Source organism: Brachyistius frenatus, unplaced genomic scaffold, assembly GCF_029030835.1.
Source record: "Brachyistius frenatus isolate BFR_SWC_R1_liver_20210118 unplaced genomic scaffold, ASM2903083v1 Contig_194, whole genome shotgun sequence".
Taxonomy (NCBI): domain Eukaryota; kingdom Metazoa; phylum Chordata; class Actinopteri; family Embiotocidae; genus Brachyistius; species Brachyistius frenatus.
In genome coordinates this window covers 81,151-98,008 of record NW_027210793.1, presented here as the reverse complement: position 1 = coordinate 98,008, position 16,858 = coordinate 81,151, and the positions used below count along the sequence as shown (strand labels likewise).

Below are 16,858 nucleotides of genomic sequence, written 5' to 3'. Positions count from 1 at the left end.
AGCTGTAACTCTTCGATGTCCAGCATAATGTATGTACTCATAGAACTGAAGTTGTATTCCAGTAACATTTCAGTGAACTAGTTGCTTTGCAGTGCTGAGTGCAGCGTGGCCCAAAGTCTGTCCTCTCTGACTGACGACATTCACAACCTACACGCTCAGATCCCAGAGGCAGAGCTGCAGGTGTTGGCTTTATACTCATATAGTTTTTATCTTAATTTTTTCTGAGTATGTGTCACTTCAAAGTAAATCAGCTGCAGCAGCAGTGATAACAGCTGGTGCTGTATGTGCAGCAGACCACATTCATATTCTGAATTTGGTTGTAAATATTTCCATCTCTCCTTCACTGCTTCACCATCTGATTGTTCTAGTTTGTGCTACCTCCTATATTTAGAGCAGACAAGGCTTGTTTTATAAAAAGACACCATGAAACATGTTTGACTTCAGAGTCCAGAGGGGTCTCTTTACTGCCTGTTCTGAATATAGATGCAGAGGTGATAACGCTATTAATGCTGTCTGCAGTATGTGTCTGCTTTTACTCTGCTTGAGTCAAACCATGTCCACACTGAGACAGAGCAATGTCAACACAAACTAGAAGAATAAACCATGTCTCTCAGGATTAATGTTCAGATTAATGTCCTGCATCCTCACTGAAACCCCCAAACAACAACTGTTCAATTTGTCTTCTTATTATTGGTGCTTGGAAAAACGTAAATAGTCATTAGTGTTACTTGTGGCGGTGTGTGCTGGTTATTGTACTTTTGAGTGTCAGGAGGATACTGCTCTGCTCTGGTCAACACCAGACTCTGGGCTTTATATCTGGGAGCCCGATGGTCCAGCACCGATCACAGATCAGTGCAGCCTGCTCGCTGTGTCGGTGGAAATGCCAAGTGCACTTTAGGCCTTTATGCCTATAAATGAGGGCTGTTTGAGCAGCGGCGTCAGGGCTGAGATGTTCTCCGATATCAGGGCTCTGTGGATGTTTTTATGTTTCTTCAGGAGGTGCCAGTGAAGAAGGTTTATTTGGCAGCTGTATTGCATCTGCATGTCATCGTTGAATTTATTGGAGTGACACTTGGCATGCACCGTCTCGACGTGCGTTTCTTGACACCGGTCCGCAATCTCGTCTCACATTTGATATGACAGATATGACATTTCTCTATGAGGTTTACCTGGCAGCTATAGCTCATACGACCCTCTTGTGCCGAGTTCACTCGGCTCCAAGGACACATTATGCTCAAACTTGGCACATCTGCTTCAGATTGTCTCTACAGCCTGGAGCTCGATAGCATTTGGCTTCTTGAGTCTTTGCTGTCCTTTTGTATTCGAGGAGCAGAGGGGGTTACATTCCCCGTGTACTGTGTGTACCCACTGATACAGACAGCACTCCGAGTGACCAGTTGCTGATCTGATCAGGGCAGATTCTCTCACACTGGAGATCACACTCTCTCCTAGACAACAACAGCACACGTCTTCCTCTGCCTCTAAGGCGAGGGCACATTGGACCACATTGGACCAGGGGTGTGGCCTTGTCAGGGGTATCAGTGAGTGATCAAGCGGCAACCAACAGCGACGTCACCCGTTGGTTTGTGAACGGCCGTTATGAAGCCTCGAGAATTTGGCCGCTGCCATCTTGCTAGTTCGGAGCGGTTTGGAGCAGGAAGTGACCATATTTGGACGAGCTGGGGGAGGAGCGAGCGGTGGATCTGACCGATCTGATCGGAAACCCGGCAATAGTACCGCCCACCGATAGCTGTAACCTGACTGCACCACAGGCCTGTCAATCAAACAGACACGCGCCCAAAACACATCTTTTTGAAGCTTATTTTCAAATTAATGACGGGATTATTTTCAGATGGACCTCCAGAAAAGGAGCGAACCAAAATAACTAAATATTGAAGTAGAATTTTATGAGACTAGTTGAATGGGAGTCTTTGGAGCCAGAGGCTTTTTGAAGCCAACCTCTAGTGGCACTCTGTGGTATTGCAGCTTACCGCATCGGCCTCATTTTTCAGACCTTGAAGCTACGAACACTTTTCTGCACAGTCAATGAGTGACAGACAGTGAGTGGTGGAGCTGAGTCAGACGAGGGCTGAACAAATAGTAACAGTCCTGATTTAACCAACTGTTCCACTGTTTGATATGAACACATATCAACACAAGGCTGCTGCCTGAAAGTGGTCGCTGTTCTCTCCAGGCTCTGACTGTCAGGGGGAAACAGATTGATCTCCAACAAAACCCCTGCTGTGGGCTGAAGAGCAGACACACACACACACACACAGATGTACACTCAGACACACGCACACTTTTTACTTGCATGGATGTCACTGGGGGGTCGAGGATTATCTCTACCGCCAGACAGCCAGAAGGACAAGAGCATCTGATGCTGATCTCAACGTCTTTATTGAGTGAACTTCTTCGCACACTTACTGGCAACATAAGCAGTCTGCTGTTCAAACACAGGACTGAATGTGTTCAGTCAACACAGATCGGAGTACTCTTGACGTGCAGCCTTCTTTTGTTTAGAGAACAAAATCTGAATCATCTGATGTGGCTGTCGGCTGCCTCTGATGTTCAAAGGTTGTGTTGTATGGACTTTATCGTATCACGTGCACTGAGATGTTGTGATAAATAAAATGAAATTGAAGTGATTTTTCTGAGTATCTATGACTGCTGCAGTTTGTTAGCAGCTTTGTCAAGGCAGGTTCATGGACAGCCTAAATGGGGTCCTCGTGTTTGGGGGTGTGGTGCTATTTGTTGAAGTACCAGGTGTGCATGTGATACGTGTGCACATGGGGGGGGGGGGGGCAATGATATATACATCACATTACAATGTATGTTTCAAACACTTTAATATAATAAAATTAACAAAAGAATTCAACTGTTTTCAACGGTTGTTCTGGATTATTCATCCAACTTCAGTCACAACATCTTTCACAATAAAAGCCTTTTTACAAAATGAGAGGTTTCTGTCTGATGAAAAGTTTGAGGGCTTTTAATTTGAAATGATAGAGGGAGTGTTTGAGTTTGTATTGACGCAGTGATTTTGACAGCAGAGATTAATCACTAATTATATCTTCAATATAATTATGATAAATTTGACCATTCGTTTTGATGGTCTCGCTTGAATAAAACACGTTTGAGATCTTCAAGCACATAAAATATGTTCATGAATTTCAACCGGATCAAGAACAATGAAAACATGATTTACTCACTTGGAGAAAAAGAAAACATGGCGGAGCGTCGTTGCCGTGCGCTCCGGCGGCTCCGGACCTACTCGTGGATCATCACTGACGTGGGTGGATGACGAAATGCTGAGAGCGCCGTGTCTGTCCATTAATCATTGCTAAAATTCATCACATGATAATGTAGGCAGACACCAGCTGTATAATAATACTGTGTTGCATATTTCTGAGATGTGGACAACAGTGTTAGTGGGATTACATCGCGGTGAGGAGGGTCCTCTCTCTGCAGCCAGCAGAATGCTTTATAGCTTGTTTAAATACGTCATGTGATGTTAAAAGCTTCCTCAGATTCATGTATAAGCAGCTCGAACAGGCGAGTGTCTGTCTGCTGGGGTCTGTCTGTCTATCAGACAGTCAGCGCATGTGTGTGTGTGTGTGTGTGTGTGTGTGTGTGTGTGTGTGTGTGTGTGTGTGTGTGTGTGTGTGTGTGTGTGTGTGAGGAAGCCTTGTTTTGTCCTCCGAGTGTGTGAGGCCTTGTAAGGCTCCTCTGTTACCCTCGGACTTCCTGTTTCCTGCTTATGAATGGGTCGACCACATCAGTGCACGTAGCCGGCCTGGAGCTGGTGGTGAGCCTGGCTCTGTGTCTTGGTGACATGACATGTAATTAGGACTTTGCTTTGAACAGGGTGCCGGTTCTACACACCGCTGACTTCGAGGACGTGACGTGATGCCTCAACCTGCCCTCACTGTCTTAAAGCTGAGATTAAGAATCCGTCAGGCTTTTCAGCTCACTGCATCATAGCATATATGATATGCATGATTATACAACAAGTAGTTCCGACTCAGAGATCTGATTGGTCGGCTGAACATTTGGAACGTACTCAAATCAGCATGACATCGCACCCAACTCATTACTAGAAAATATCATGCCGCCTTCCCAATGAGAATATAATTGGAATTGAATTTCATATAATATGCAATATAATGTTGTTTTTACTTGTTATAGGTCTATTAAATGTCACCCATTTGGTGAAATCGGGTCTCATTTTTGTCGGTCTGAGCACCTGTACAGTAACACCACGGATAGTCGTGCGTAAGAATCCTTTGCTCCAGATTGAGATGATCTCCATCCTCAGTCCCTGAACTGTCATTGGAGGAAAAGTACAGGTGTGTTAATGATGGCTGAGTCCCACACTTGTGCACGCACACGAGCAGGAATCTCAGAACTTATCGATCTACCCTCGTAAGGAAGATAGTAGAACGTTTTTTTCTTCCCAAACTCACAAAGTTGTCGTGTGTTGTCGTTTGTTTATTGCGAACTTATTAATGGATATTAATGGTTGAAAGTAAAAGAACTGCTCTGAGAGTGTGGAATGATGCGATCTGGTTATGTTGGAGTTGGTGATGGAGATGAGCTCCTCCCTTTTGTTTCCATGACGATAAGAAGTCAGGTGCTGTGCAGGTTGAAATATGGATGTTGGGTGAAGCTACAAGTTGCCGGTGATGATGAAGTGATTTTAATTCCAGCCACCGGCTACTGTCGTTGTTGTTTTATGGGTCCATTTGATAAAATATTTGAGTTGATTTTAAGAAGTCGTGGAGAGAGTTTCATGCTTCCAGGCCGCCATGTGATTTTCCATTTTGTAACGTGGTTATTTAGATTCAGCTTTTTGCTGTTTTGTTTTGTTTTCGGGTAAAATTGAGAAGTTAAGGAGCCGAGTGCTTTAAAGCATTCGTCAGGGTGGAGGAGAGCATGGAAAACAAATAATTCATCTGAGGAAACTGCAGTGGTTCTCCCTGTGAGTGAGTGGAACATTGTTGTTTTGGTTTTTTTAGATAAGGGCTGGGACCGAGGTCACTCTGAGAGCCAAAGAGGAATATTAAATGGTCTGCACTTCTACTTTTTCATCTCAAAGCCCTTTACAGTCTGCCTCCCACTCTCTCTCTCTCTCTCTCTCTCTCTCACACACACACACACACACACACACACACACACACACACACACACACACACACACACACACACACACACACACACACACACACACACACACACACACACACACACACACACACACATGTTAAAGGGTTTGGCTGCTCTGTCTCTGACAACATGTGTGACAGCTGACGTACTCAGCTGCAGAACAATGTTCAGTTGTTCAGTGGAAAGAAGGCTGTCAGTTTTTTTTGTTTTGTTATTTCTGCATTGTCGTCAGTTGATAAATGACTGTCGGAGAGTAGGTCGTTTAATTCATCGTAATGTTATGGAGGTCTATTAAGTATTTCCATTCATTCTATTGCAGGCAGCACCACTGAGTTCACTGTCTGGAATTATGATTGACATATTCTGTCCTGTATAATGAACGCTCACATCTCTTTCCTGTGTCTTTCTCTTCTAGAGACCAGCACCATGAAGCTGAACCCCCAACAGGCTCCACTCTATGTAAGTATCTGTTGTCCTCCCACAGAATCACAATGAGCTCCGGGACGCTGTTTGTCGCAGTGTGAATGAATGTATAACTGTCCCCTTCTGCTCTCTGAGGAGACAACCAACCTTTCTGATGCTTCACGTGCACACAGCATCTCTTTGGACTGTAATCTATAGATATTATCTGCTGCCAATGAGGGAGTCAGCTGCTTTTTGTTAGCAGTCAATGCTAACAACATGTTGCTACAACACGACCACAATCACTTTTATTCTAATAACTGAATAATAATCTAATAATAACTGAATAATAAGTGTATAATAAACAAACAATAACTGAATATTAAACTAGTAATAATCAAACAAAATAATAATTCCGCATTGATTCCAAAGTGCACTGTTAAATACGCTATTTTAGTTTTCTTTTTAGTTCAAAGGAAAAACCACAGACTGTTTATAAAAGTGAATGAAGCTTTGGGGTCTGAAAAATGTGCCATAAGCTGCAGTACCAGCGAGTGCCACTAGGGGCTGGCTCCAAAAACCTCTGGCTCCGTAGACTTTCATTTACCTTCTTTCATGAAACACAAAGTCAATACATTTTTTGAAAGTCACTCCTTCTTATTCGTTTTCTGGCGGTCCATCTGAAAATAATCCCTCATTAATCAAATATTAGGCCTCAAAAAGCGGTATGTTTGATTGACAGGTCTGTGGTGCAGGCAGGTTTTAGTTTATAGGTGGGCGGGGCGTAGTATCATCAGGTCCCTCCAGTCACATTGAGTCAGAGCTACCGCTGGTTCCTCCCCAGCTCGTCCAAATATGGTCACTTCTGCCTCCAAAATAGAAAGATGGCGACGACTGAAATACTGAAATGGAGGCTTCAGAGCGACAGTTCACACACCGATGACTGACATCACGGTTGGCTGCTGCTTGGTAAAACCTTTTCTGTTTCAGTGGGGTGTCTTTTCAGTTGTACAGGCTGGTTGGAGCTCTGCTCCAAAGGCCTGCACTCATCCGTCATGTTTCAGGAAACACACCTCGAACATGGTGTCTCTCTGGAATCCGTGTGCTCATCCTCTCCGACCTGTGTGTGTGTGTGTGTGTGTGTGTGTGTGTGTGTGTGTGTGTGTGTGTGTGTGTGTGTGTGTGTGTGTGTGTGTGTGTGTGTGTGTGTGTGTGTGTGTGTGTGTGTGTGTGTGTGTGTGTGTGTGATCTCAGACATTCCAGTGTGCTATTGTTAGCCTGTGTGTGTTTGTGTGGGTGTGGCCATTAACAGGCTTTTAACTGCATGTTCAGTAAGAGGACTGTGTGTCTCCGAGGGGGCAGGACAGACCCACCAGGGACATGTACAGACACCGCCTCTCTCTGTGGGCTCCGTGCACCTCTTTCATATTGTTTTGTTCAGATCAAACACATGGTCTGTGTGGAGTTGCGCGAGGGTGACAGCTGCCACTCACGTAGACACACCCGTATCAGAGGTGACACGCGGCTCACACCATCGACGTGTTGAAATATCAGACACGTCGGCGTACAGTTGGACGGTTCCTGTGTTGTGGAAGCGTTAAACTGTGCACATGTGCAGGGCAAACAGCTCCGTGTTAATCACCGAGTCCTCCAATGAACCGAAGTGTGAATGAGGGCAGACTGAAGGCTAACTCTATTCCAGGCGACACATTCTAACTTCTAATGAGAGTGTGACGAGTGATCGGACGGGTTGGACCACTGATAGTATGTGCTGTGTGATGATTGCACCCGTCGGTTTGATCCGGTGTGTTGTTGTCTGTCCTCTCAGCTGTTTTAGTGTTTCGCCTTGATATCCTCACATGTGGTTCTGTGCTGACTCAGCAGGTAGAGCTAAACTTTCTGTCCGTTTCCACTGACTCTGTTCTATGAGATATGAGGACGGCTCATCCGGTCCACTGAACTGAAGTCAGTTTCATGCACAGGAGCAGGTCCTCCAGGTCCGGGTGGGAACAGTTCCAGCTCTGAGGGCTGTGACCATAGAGTGTATATAAAAGTGGACGTCGCTTTGAAAAATAAGGCCGATGCAGAAGAGCTTTTAGCTGCAATACCACCGAGTGCCACTAGAGATTGGCTCAAAATAGCCTCCGGCTCCATAAACTCCCATTCAACTTCTTTCATAAAATTCTAAGTCAATAAAATTTCTCAAATGGTTATCTCGGTCTTGTTAGCTAAAGTCAATCCTTCTTTTCTGGCAGTCCATCTGAAAATAATTGCGTTATTTATTAATAAAATAAGCTTCAAACAGTCGTGTTTTTGGGGGCGTGTCTGTTTGATTGACAGGGCTGTGTTGCAGTCAGGTTACGGCTATCGGAGGGCGGGACGTAGTATCGGCGGGTTTCCAATCAGATCAGTCAGATCCACCACTCGCTCCTCCCCCAGCTCGTCCAAATATGGTCACTTCCTGCTCCAAACCACTCCGAACTAGCAAGATGGTGACGGACAAATTCTGAACTCGAGGCTTCATAACGTTCACAAACCAACGGGTGACGTCCCTTTTGGTAGCCGCTTGGCTGTGACCCGTGTCGTCAGGCCTCAGAAGCGTTCATGCCACGGTGGCAGAGCTGCAGCAGGCTATTTGTCTTACTGTCTCAACATTACGTTTGTAAAAATGTTGTTCAGTTTGTCAAACTGAAATGTGAATTCGTTTTAAGTCACTGAATGACTGAGGTGAGTTTTCCTTCCTCCTGGTTTTTCATCTTTCTACAAATTCTTTTAAATACATTTTTGTTTCTGACTTCATGAAGTTCTTACTTTGCCTCCTGAACGACGACCCTTCCTGTCCCGAACCCCTGAGGCCGTCAGGTAGCGGCTGTGGTTCAGGATGTCTGGATGCTCATGCGTGTATCTGCGTCTCCTCTCAGGGAGAGTGCGTGCTGACTGTTCAGCTCGATGATGACGATGTGCGCTGTGCTGAGGAAGAAGAAGAGGAGGAGGACATGGAGTTTTATCTTGTTTTCTCAGGATCCACCCAAAGACATGTGAGCAGCACACTGCGAGTCAGCCACGTCACACTGCAGGCCGTGTGTCCAGGTACAACACACACACACACACACACACACACACACACACACACACACACACACACACACACACACACACACACACACACACACACACACACACACACACACACACACACACACGACTGGTCCTCCTTTGTGGTTGTATAACTGAAACAACTTGATGTTCTTGAACCGATATTTTATTTCTCAGTGATTTAAAAAAATAAATAATAATAATTTCAGTCAGAACTTTACAGCTGGATGAAAGTTTGTCTGTTAACATGAAACTTACACAGCGGTGCTGCTGCAGTCTGCTCATAGAATAAAGCTGCTGTAAGTACTTACTCCATGATCCGGTGAGAATACATGAAATGGTGAAGAGGTAACTAATATTATAAATAACTCTTCCCTGGTATTATGAGAACCGCTGCCCAGTGAAGGAAGAGGTTCAATGTTAAAAGACCAAAACCTGCATCTTATAAACATCAAACATGGGCATGAATGAAATATCATGGTAAACAAAGAAGACTCATCCAATACAGTGAAATCAGGTGCTGGAACGACGTTGAGGAGTGAGCAGAAGTAAATTATTCACACTTAAAGCTCCCGATGCGATTCATTTATTAACAACACTGATGAAGAGCAATGTGCTCCAAACGTCACTGATGTTGTGGTGTTAATAAATAGACTGATGTTGTGGTGTTAATAAATAGACTGCACCTTGAGTTTTGAGTGTGAATAATTTACTTTCCAACCATTAATTAAATTCCAACCTTAAATTACAGTGTGTAAATTGTTCATCCAATTCAATAAAGAGACAGCTTCATTTTTTTATGATTACATGAAGCAGAAGGTTGTATTAAAAAAAATAGTTGTTATTTTAATTATGCTTACTTGTTATTGTAACTTGTAATTAGCTTACAAGTTATTATTTGTAATAATTTATAATTTAATAATTTATTTTCTTAGATGTTTCTTTGTGTATTTATTTATTTATAAGTCATATAATTTTATATAGTTTTATTTAATTGTTCTATGAATGTGTGTGTGTGTGTGTGTGTGTGTGTGTGTGTGTGTGTGTGTGTGTGTGTGTGTGTGTGTGTGTGTGTGTGTAGCCCACAATGTGTGTGAGCAGGTCTTGGTGACGTTATGTTTGGCTCGGCCCGGTGGACCAGTGGACACGCCCTCACAGGAGACCTTCTGCTTTGTCCAGGTAACAGCGTCGTCCTACCACTGCATTAAACTATTAAACTGCTGCTGTGTCATGTTGGGACTGTTTACAGTGTGTGTGTGTGTGTGTGTGTGTGTGTGTGTGTGTGTGTGTGTGTGTGTGTGTGTGTGTGTGTGTGTGTGTGTGTGTGTGTGTGTGTGTGTGTGTGTGTGTGTGTGTGTGTGTGTGTGCTCACCAGACATACACAGCCGTGGATGAATTTGTTGAAAATGCTTCGTTCCTTCTGTAAAGTGATGAAATTAAAATTGGTAGTCTGATGTGGACCTGCAGCCGTTGGTCTGCCAGTGATATTTTAAACTGTTTGCTTTAATTAATACCACATGTGTGTTTAGTCTCGTAGTCAGTCATTGAGCCTGTTTAAATGGAGAGAAGTGGTCACAAGAAAAGATGAAGTTCTCCAAGAAAAGAACACGGTACCTGCTGTGAAACACATGGAGGAGGTTCGGTTCTGTTTTAGAGCTGCTTTGCTGCGTCTGACACAAGATTCCTTGAATCTGTGCAGCTCAATGAAATCTCAAGAATATCACGGCATTCTGCAGCGAAACTTGATGCCCAGTGTCATAAAGCGCCGCCTCAGTCACAGGTCATCGGCCAAAACACACAGCTTAAAGCAGCCAGAATGGATCGGACTGCTCTGAAGTGGCTTTCTATGAGTCCTGATCTGAATCCTTTTGAACATATGTGGAAAGAGCTGAAACATGCCGTCTGGAGGAGACAGGCTTCAAACCTCAGACAGCTGGAGCAGTTTGTTCTTAAAGAGTGGACCAAACTACTTGCTGACCTGCTGTTTCTAGTGAGTGAAGGTTGTAAAACTAAATATTAAGTTCAGGGTCCCGTCAATATTGTTATTTGCATTTGTTTTATTATTTAAAATATTTGGGTGAATCAAAAATCAAAGTCAAAGTCAATTTAAAAAAAAAAAAGAATAAACAATGATGGAGGCTGATTACTTTTGTCAGATTTCAGATTTGTTTTTCATGGAAGGTACCAACAGATCCTTCCACGTCTGTAAGTAATGTGACAGCAAGAACTGATTCATGAACAACAACACTGTAGGTCACGGCTCAGCTGTCAGAACGCATGCAGGTCATAATGATGAGCTCCTCACCGTTATCACAAAGACCTCCTGAGCTTTTCACAATGATGACTGCAGTGTCACCGTGTGTGTCCACTGTAGGACCTGGCTCTGGACATGGCCCACTTCCTGCTCGACAGCACCGCCCCACAGGAAGCATTACTACTGGACGATGAGCAGGTGAGTGGCAGGTGTCGTAAAGGCTCTTAATGTTGCGTTGTTTTTCATTGAATTCAAAATGTTTTTTTTAAATTTTTAAATTTTTTTAAATTTTTGATTTTATACACTTTATTAATCCCCGAGGGGAAATTTCTTCACTACAGCAGGGGGGCTCTCAGGGGGGAGCTGCTGCAGCAGGCTGCCACTAGCGCGGCGCCAGGTAACCTGACCTGAGGTGCATGTTTTTGGATTTTTGGATGCAAGTTGTACAGGAGGTCCAGTTCATGCTGCTTCATTCAGTGGTTTGATGTTAAGAATACTGGATTAGAGTTTCTATGAACGAGGTGTCGCATAACTTAACTACTGTTTTCCTGAAGGGACACAGAGACAAGTAATAATAATAATAATAATAATAATAACATTACCTTTATTTGTATAGCACCTTTCATACAAGAAATGCAACTTAAAGGGGGTTACAGCAAGACAATTACAGACAATGATGTTTTAAGCTTCCCTGATATCTAACAGGTAGTTTGTTCCACAGCTTTGGAGCGTAGTTGACAAAAGCTGAATCCCCAATTTTCTTACAGCTGTTTGCTGGGAACCTTCAATAAACCAGCAGCAGATGATCTCAGTGTTCTTGAAGGCTCATAGTTCACCAGAGAGTGAGAGATGTAACTCGGTCCAAGCCCATTAAGAGCTTTGTATGTGAGGAGGAGGACCTTATATCAATCCTGTGTTTCAGGTAAACAGTGCAGAGCAGCTAGAACTGGACTGATGTGTTCTCGTCTTGTTTCCGGTTCATAGCCGAGCTGCCGGGTTTTGGGATGAGCTGAAGTCACTCTGTTGTTTTCTTTGGGCGGCCAGTAAAAAGTGCATCACAGCAGTCCAGTAGTGACGAGACGACCTCTCTGTGTTTGTGTTAGATTCCGCTGAAAGAATGTGAGAGGCTGGATGAGCGGCTGGCCCTCGCCCTGAAACACCTCCGCCTGCCACCGCACCGGACCGCACCAGCACCACCCTCAGCGGACGGGTCCTCTCTGCGGGACAGCCACCCCGGTGAGTTCGCTGCTGCGCCATCAACCGAGCGAGACGATGTTTTTTTTAGAAACCAGAGTCCACAGAGCTTTTTTTTGTGCTTCTGCATTTCAGAAGTGCATTTTTATATATAACAGGAGAAAACCGTGTCCGCTCACATAAACAACAGGATCACGTGACACTCTGATATCCACAGAATGATGACACAGTGAAGTTTAGCTCCAAGACAGGATTTCCAGGTGATGTGGTTTAAATATGGAGATAACAGACAGCCTCTGCAAGAAGAACTCAGCTCAGAGTGTCGCAGTCTGCTGTTCGCATGAAAAGTGATGGAAGTGTGTGTGAAACAAAAGTTCAAACCTTCACATAGCTGACTGTCTGTGAATGAGGTGAACGCTCCGGAGAAGGTTGGCCACAGACTGGTCTGTACTTCCACAATGCTTAAAGTCTCCTTAGTGGTCTCAAAGTGCTTTAACATTTTGCCTCACGTTCAACCTCAAATACGATCACACCTGCACAGATGAGCAGCTGTTAGAAGCTACATATGAAGTGAAGTGCTGCTGGTCCCAGATCAGTGAGTGCATGCGTGGATTTGACTTCTCCTGCTGCTGAATGATTCACGGCCTCTGTTTGAGTCTTGAGTATCGTGGAGGTAACATGAATTCATCAGTCAGCAGCTGGATGTTTCCCTCCGCTGTTAACACCATGGTCTGACGCTAACAGGCAGCTGACTGGCTGCATCTCATGTGAATGGTGGATGAGGCTGAAAGTTTAGAATCAGTGGTGATGTGTGAAAAAAACAGAAAGAGGATTTCTTTAGCTGAAATGGAAACTAGAAGTGATGGTAAGGAAGACCAAATTTAAAACTGCATAAAGTCGTGCTCAAAAGTGAACCCTTTAGAACTGTTAATATTTCTTTATAAATCTGACCCTAAATCATCAGCAGATTTCCACACACGTCCTTAAAGTTTTCCAAGTAATTCATCATTAGCAAACCATGCGTGACCTGTTGTAACAAGTGCATGAGACAACCAATCAGATTTCAATTTCATTTCATGTTTTCTGGCCCCGTGACAAGCTGGCAGCCATGTTTCAACCATAATCTGTCTGATTTGTACCGCCATATGTGTCTAACTCTCTTCACACTGTTATCAGCTGAGTCTCACCTCACCTCTCTCCTCTCCGTTTCGTCCTTCCAGGTGTGTCCGAGTGCCAGCAGCTCTCAGGCCTGCTGCACTTGGCAGCCAGTCACGGTCTGAAGACGGTGGCGTCGCTCCTCCTGCAGCAGCCGGGGGCGAAGGAGGCCCTGAGGCGGACCAACACTCGGGGTCAGACCCCGGCGTGTGCAGCGAAGACCAGGGGACACCAGCAGCTGGTGGAGCTCCTCACACAGTGAGTGTCACAGTTTCTTTAGATCAAACAGTTTCTTTAAGACAAAGCTACTTGTTTGACCACCAGAATATTATTAGTCATCTTAAAGCTGGCTGTACGGCATCATTTGGAGACACATGATGGTTTCCATCGCCAGCCAACAGCCGCTACCAGGTCGGGTTCATGTACCAATTTCTTATTTTTTTTCCTGCATTATGTTCCCATTAGCTTGCTAAATTGTTGGCCTCTTTGGCTTCTAGATGTTGTCTGCGTTGCCTAGCAACAGTGTTTTTACGAGTTAACCACTTGAATGCCAAGCATGCGGTGCAAAAGGCTTCCCTTTCTGGATGCCGTGGCAGAAGGTCCGTCTGGGACGGCAGTCACCGACGTGTCCTCCAGTCGACGTCCCAAACGAGGGGACACACCTGCACGTAGGTCCAACACTGCGTATGCAGAAGTGTCTGCTTTGGATCGTTGTTCCCATGAAGTACCTCCTCCTCAGAGCTCGCTCCAGTCAAAGGGACTTCCTCCGAACTCGGTGCCGTCAGAGGGACGTCCTCCTCACTCCACCGCTGTGTGGTTATTAGCATTATAAGAACTTAAGAAGCTGATGAGGCTTCAAACTGTCCTACAAAACTGCCTGTTTATCATCTGGCTGGAAATATACGACACAGTTTTGTACTTTGAAAACAAAACTCTTAACTGACTGCACACAGTCTGCAGTGGACTGTGGCGGTATCCTGCCTGCTTGTGCTGCGGACGCTCTCCACCAAAGAGTCTAATGTATAGAAGCACTAGCACAGTAAGTCTTTGATCAGAAATCCAGTGTTGCAATTATGCTGCTGTTCAAACCGTGCATCATCATGTCCACTGTGTACTAATGTGTGTTGTAGCAGTGGAGACAGAAGGGATTATCATTGCGTTAGCGCCGCCCCCTTCTACTGTTCCCCTCGGTGGGGACAGGAATGTCAAAAGACGGGTGGAGGACACGGATGAGGACAGATGAACATGAGAGGAGCTGACAGTCAGGAGAGTCACAGCTGCTTTTTATTCAGAGACACAACTTCAGAGAGACAGGAAGCTGAGGGGGAGGAGGAGGGTTGTGTTTTCTCTGTCTGTTATTATTGCAGAGATTTCTCAGAATATTATTGTATTTTTTTTTGCTCTACTTGACCACTAACGCTTCACACTCGGTGCTCCCTGCTGTGTGTCTCACAGTCAGTCTGGGAGTGGGAGGGATCACATCTTTGTCACTCGGAACAATGCTCCTCCACGTTGTGGCCAATCAGGGTTTGTCAAACTCTCCTGAGTTGTCTTGATAATAATCACGACTTACTTGTTTATTACAGACGGATTCTGTGAATACCTGTGGTGCTGTTCGGACCTTGCAGCCCACAGAACATCCTCAGCTCTGCAGACTGTTTTACTGTCTTTCAACTCAGAGTTCATTCAGTGTTCTTCAGATTCAGTCATCAGCTGGTGAACACAGTGAAGTATTTAGCAGCTAAAGAAAGCCGTCCAAGAACTGGTGATATTTTGGCCTGTTGTTATGGAGACGAGGCAACCGCCCATCGGTGACAAATATCTTTTCTGTGTTTTAATCAACAGACAAAAACTCACAACACTAATGTCATCACAATGAAGAGAAACTGCTTTATGTGTGTCTGTGTGTGGCCTCTTTGTGTGTGTTGGCAGCTACTAATGACAGACATACCTAAGAAAGCAGCGGTGTGTGATGATGTCAGCAGTCTGTGCATGAAGACACATACCAGGTGTGTGTGTGTGTGTGTGTGTGTGTGTGTGTGTGTGTGTGTGTGTGTGTGTGTGTGTGTGTGTGTGTGTGTGTGTGTGTGTGTGTGTGTGTGTGTGTGTGTGTGTGTGTGTGTGTGTGTGTGGGTGTGTGTGGGTGGGTGCTTACTTGAGTACGTGAGAGGAGCTCTGAGATCTGTGCTGGTGAACATGAATCAGACCCTCTGAGAACACTGTTTCAGCCCCTCCCATCTGGGGGCGTGGTTTTATTTGAGAGGGGCGTGGTTCTGAAGTCTGGAGGAGTGATGCCATGTCCTCCACCAAACAAAGCTGTGTGTGTCACAGGTGTGAGGTGGTGTGTACTTGTGTTGATTTTTCTAAACATTTTATTTTTTCCATTAATGTTTCCTCTCACACAGTTTCAGTTAGCACTTACTTCCTCATTGTTTAGTTTGAAGTGAAACTTGCAGCCAGGTGACTCAGAGAGGACAGGTGACTCACGGAGGTGTTGGAGCGTCCTATTTTTCTGATTTGCTGTGTTGCTCAGAGACATTTTGTCTCACTGCAGGTACGAGACGTCCTCGGGTGTCCAGGCGGAGGCGGAGCAGAAGTTTGGCTTCAACCCAGGAGGTGGAGATTTTCGCCACCATGCCAGTCTGGGTACCTACAGCCTGACGAGTCCCGTCCTCCTGCAGAGGGACGGGGGGACAGACAGCAGCAGCAAAGGAGGCTGCTGTTTGCAGGAAGAGGTGGACGCGCTGAGGAGACGCATGCGCCGTCACCGAGAGACAAAGGTGAGCAGAAGGTCTCTGAGTGGGAGACATGAGACACCTCTTCATCTTCCTGCTGCAGAAGGTGTGTCTCCACGCTGTCACCTCATTGGTTCCTGTCCCTTATCTGAATCAGTCCTGTGGCGGTGAACTGGAAGGCGTCCTGATCATCGTGGTCATCTTAATGAGCATAGTTGTGTGTGTGTGTGTGTGTGTGTACACAGTTTGGATTATAAAGCTTGTAAGTAAACACAGACACTTTTAATACGCCGGATTTCTACTTGATGCAATATTCCTGTAATATTGCAGACACGGTGACTCCTCACCGGGATTCACTCCCTTTTTAATGAGCGACTCGGCTAACACACCCCTGTTTGAGCTCTTTTTCACGTTCATTGGGAAACACCCGGCGTTCACATGTTGATGCACGCAGAGCTGTAATGACCTCAAAATGGGCAGGAAAAAAATAGGAAGAGAATCCTGATGATTGATGTTCATAAAGTAAAATGCCACACAAGTCAGATTTGGATTGGGAACACTGTGAGTTATGAGTTTAAAATCTTTCTTTATTGTTCTTCTGTCTGCAGGTGTTAAACTGCAGTTTGTATTTCTGACAACAGGTGTCACAACCAGACTGTAAATAATTAGGACATGGTCCGTACAATGCTGCTTCCACGTTCATGCAGTGTTCTCGGGCCAATTTGGTTTGCTGACTGATACTTGAGAGGGTGAATTGTCTCGTAGAGTGATGAAGAAGAGTCACTGTTGACCTCTTCCTGTGACACAGACTCATGCTGTGTTTTAAATGACAAACTTCCCTCAGTACACTAATAAG

The 16,858-nt window shown here is 45.0% G+C and overlaps 1 protein-coding gene across 2 annotated transcripts in view; it reads left to right on the top strand.

Annotated features, from left to right (window-relative positions):
* akap13 (A-kinase anchoring protein 13) overlaps positions 1–16,858 on the top strand; it is a 70,768-nt gene that overhangs the window by 10,126 nt on the left and 43,784 nt on the right. For both annotated transcript variants that reach the window (XM_069718604.1, XM_069718603.1), the window contains exons 2-8: positions 5,582–5,625; positions 8,490–8,658; positions 9,746–9,843; positions 11,039–11,116; positions 12,022–12,154; positions 13,333–13,525; positions 15,822–16,047. In XM_069718604.1, coding sequence (XP_069574705.1) covers positions 5,593–5,625; positions 8,490–8,658; positions 9,746–9,843; positions 11,039–11,116; positions 12,022–12,154; positions 13,333–13,525; positions 15,822–16,047 — 930 coding nt within the window. In that variant the 5' untranslated portion in view covers positions 5,582–5,592. The remainder of the gene's footprint in view (positions 1–5,581; positions 5,626–8,489; positions 8,659–9,745; positions 9,844–11,038; positions 11,117–12,021; positions 12,155–13,332; positions 13,526–15,821; positions 16,048–16,858) is intronic.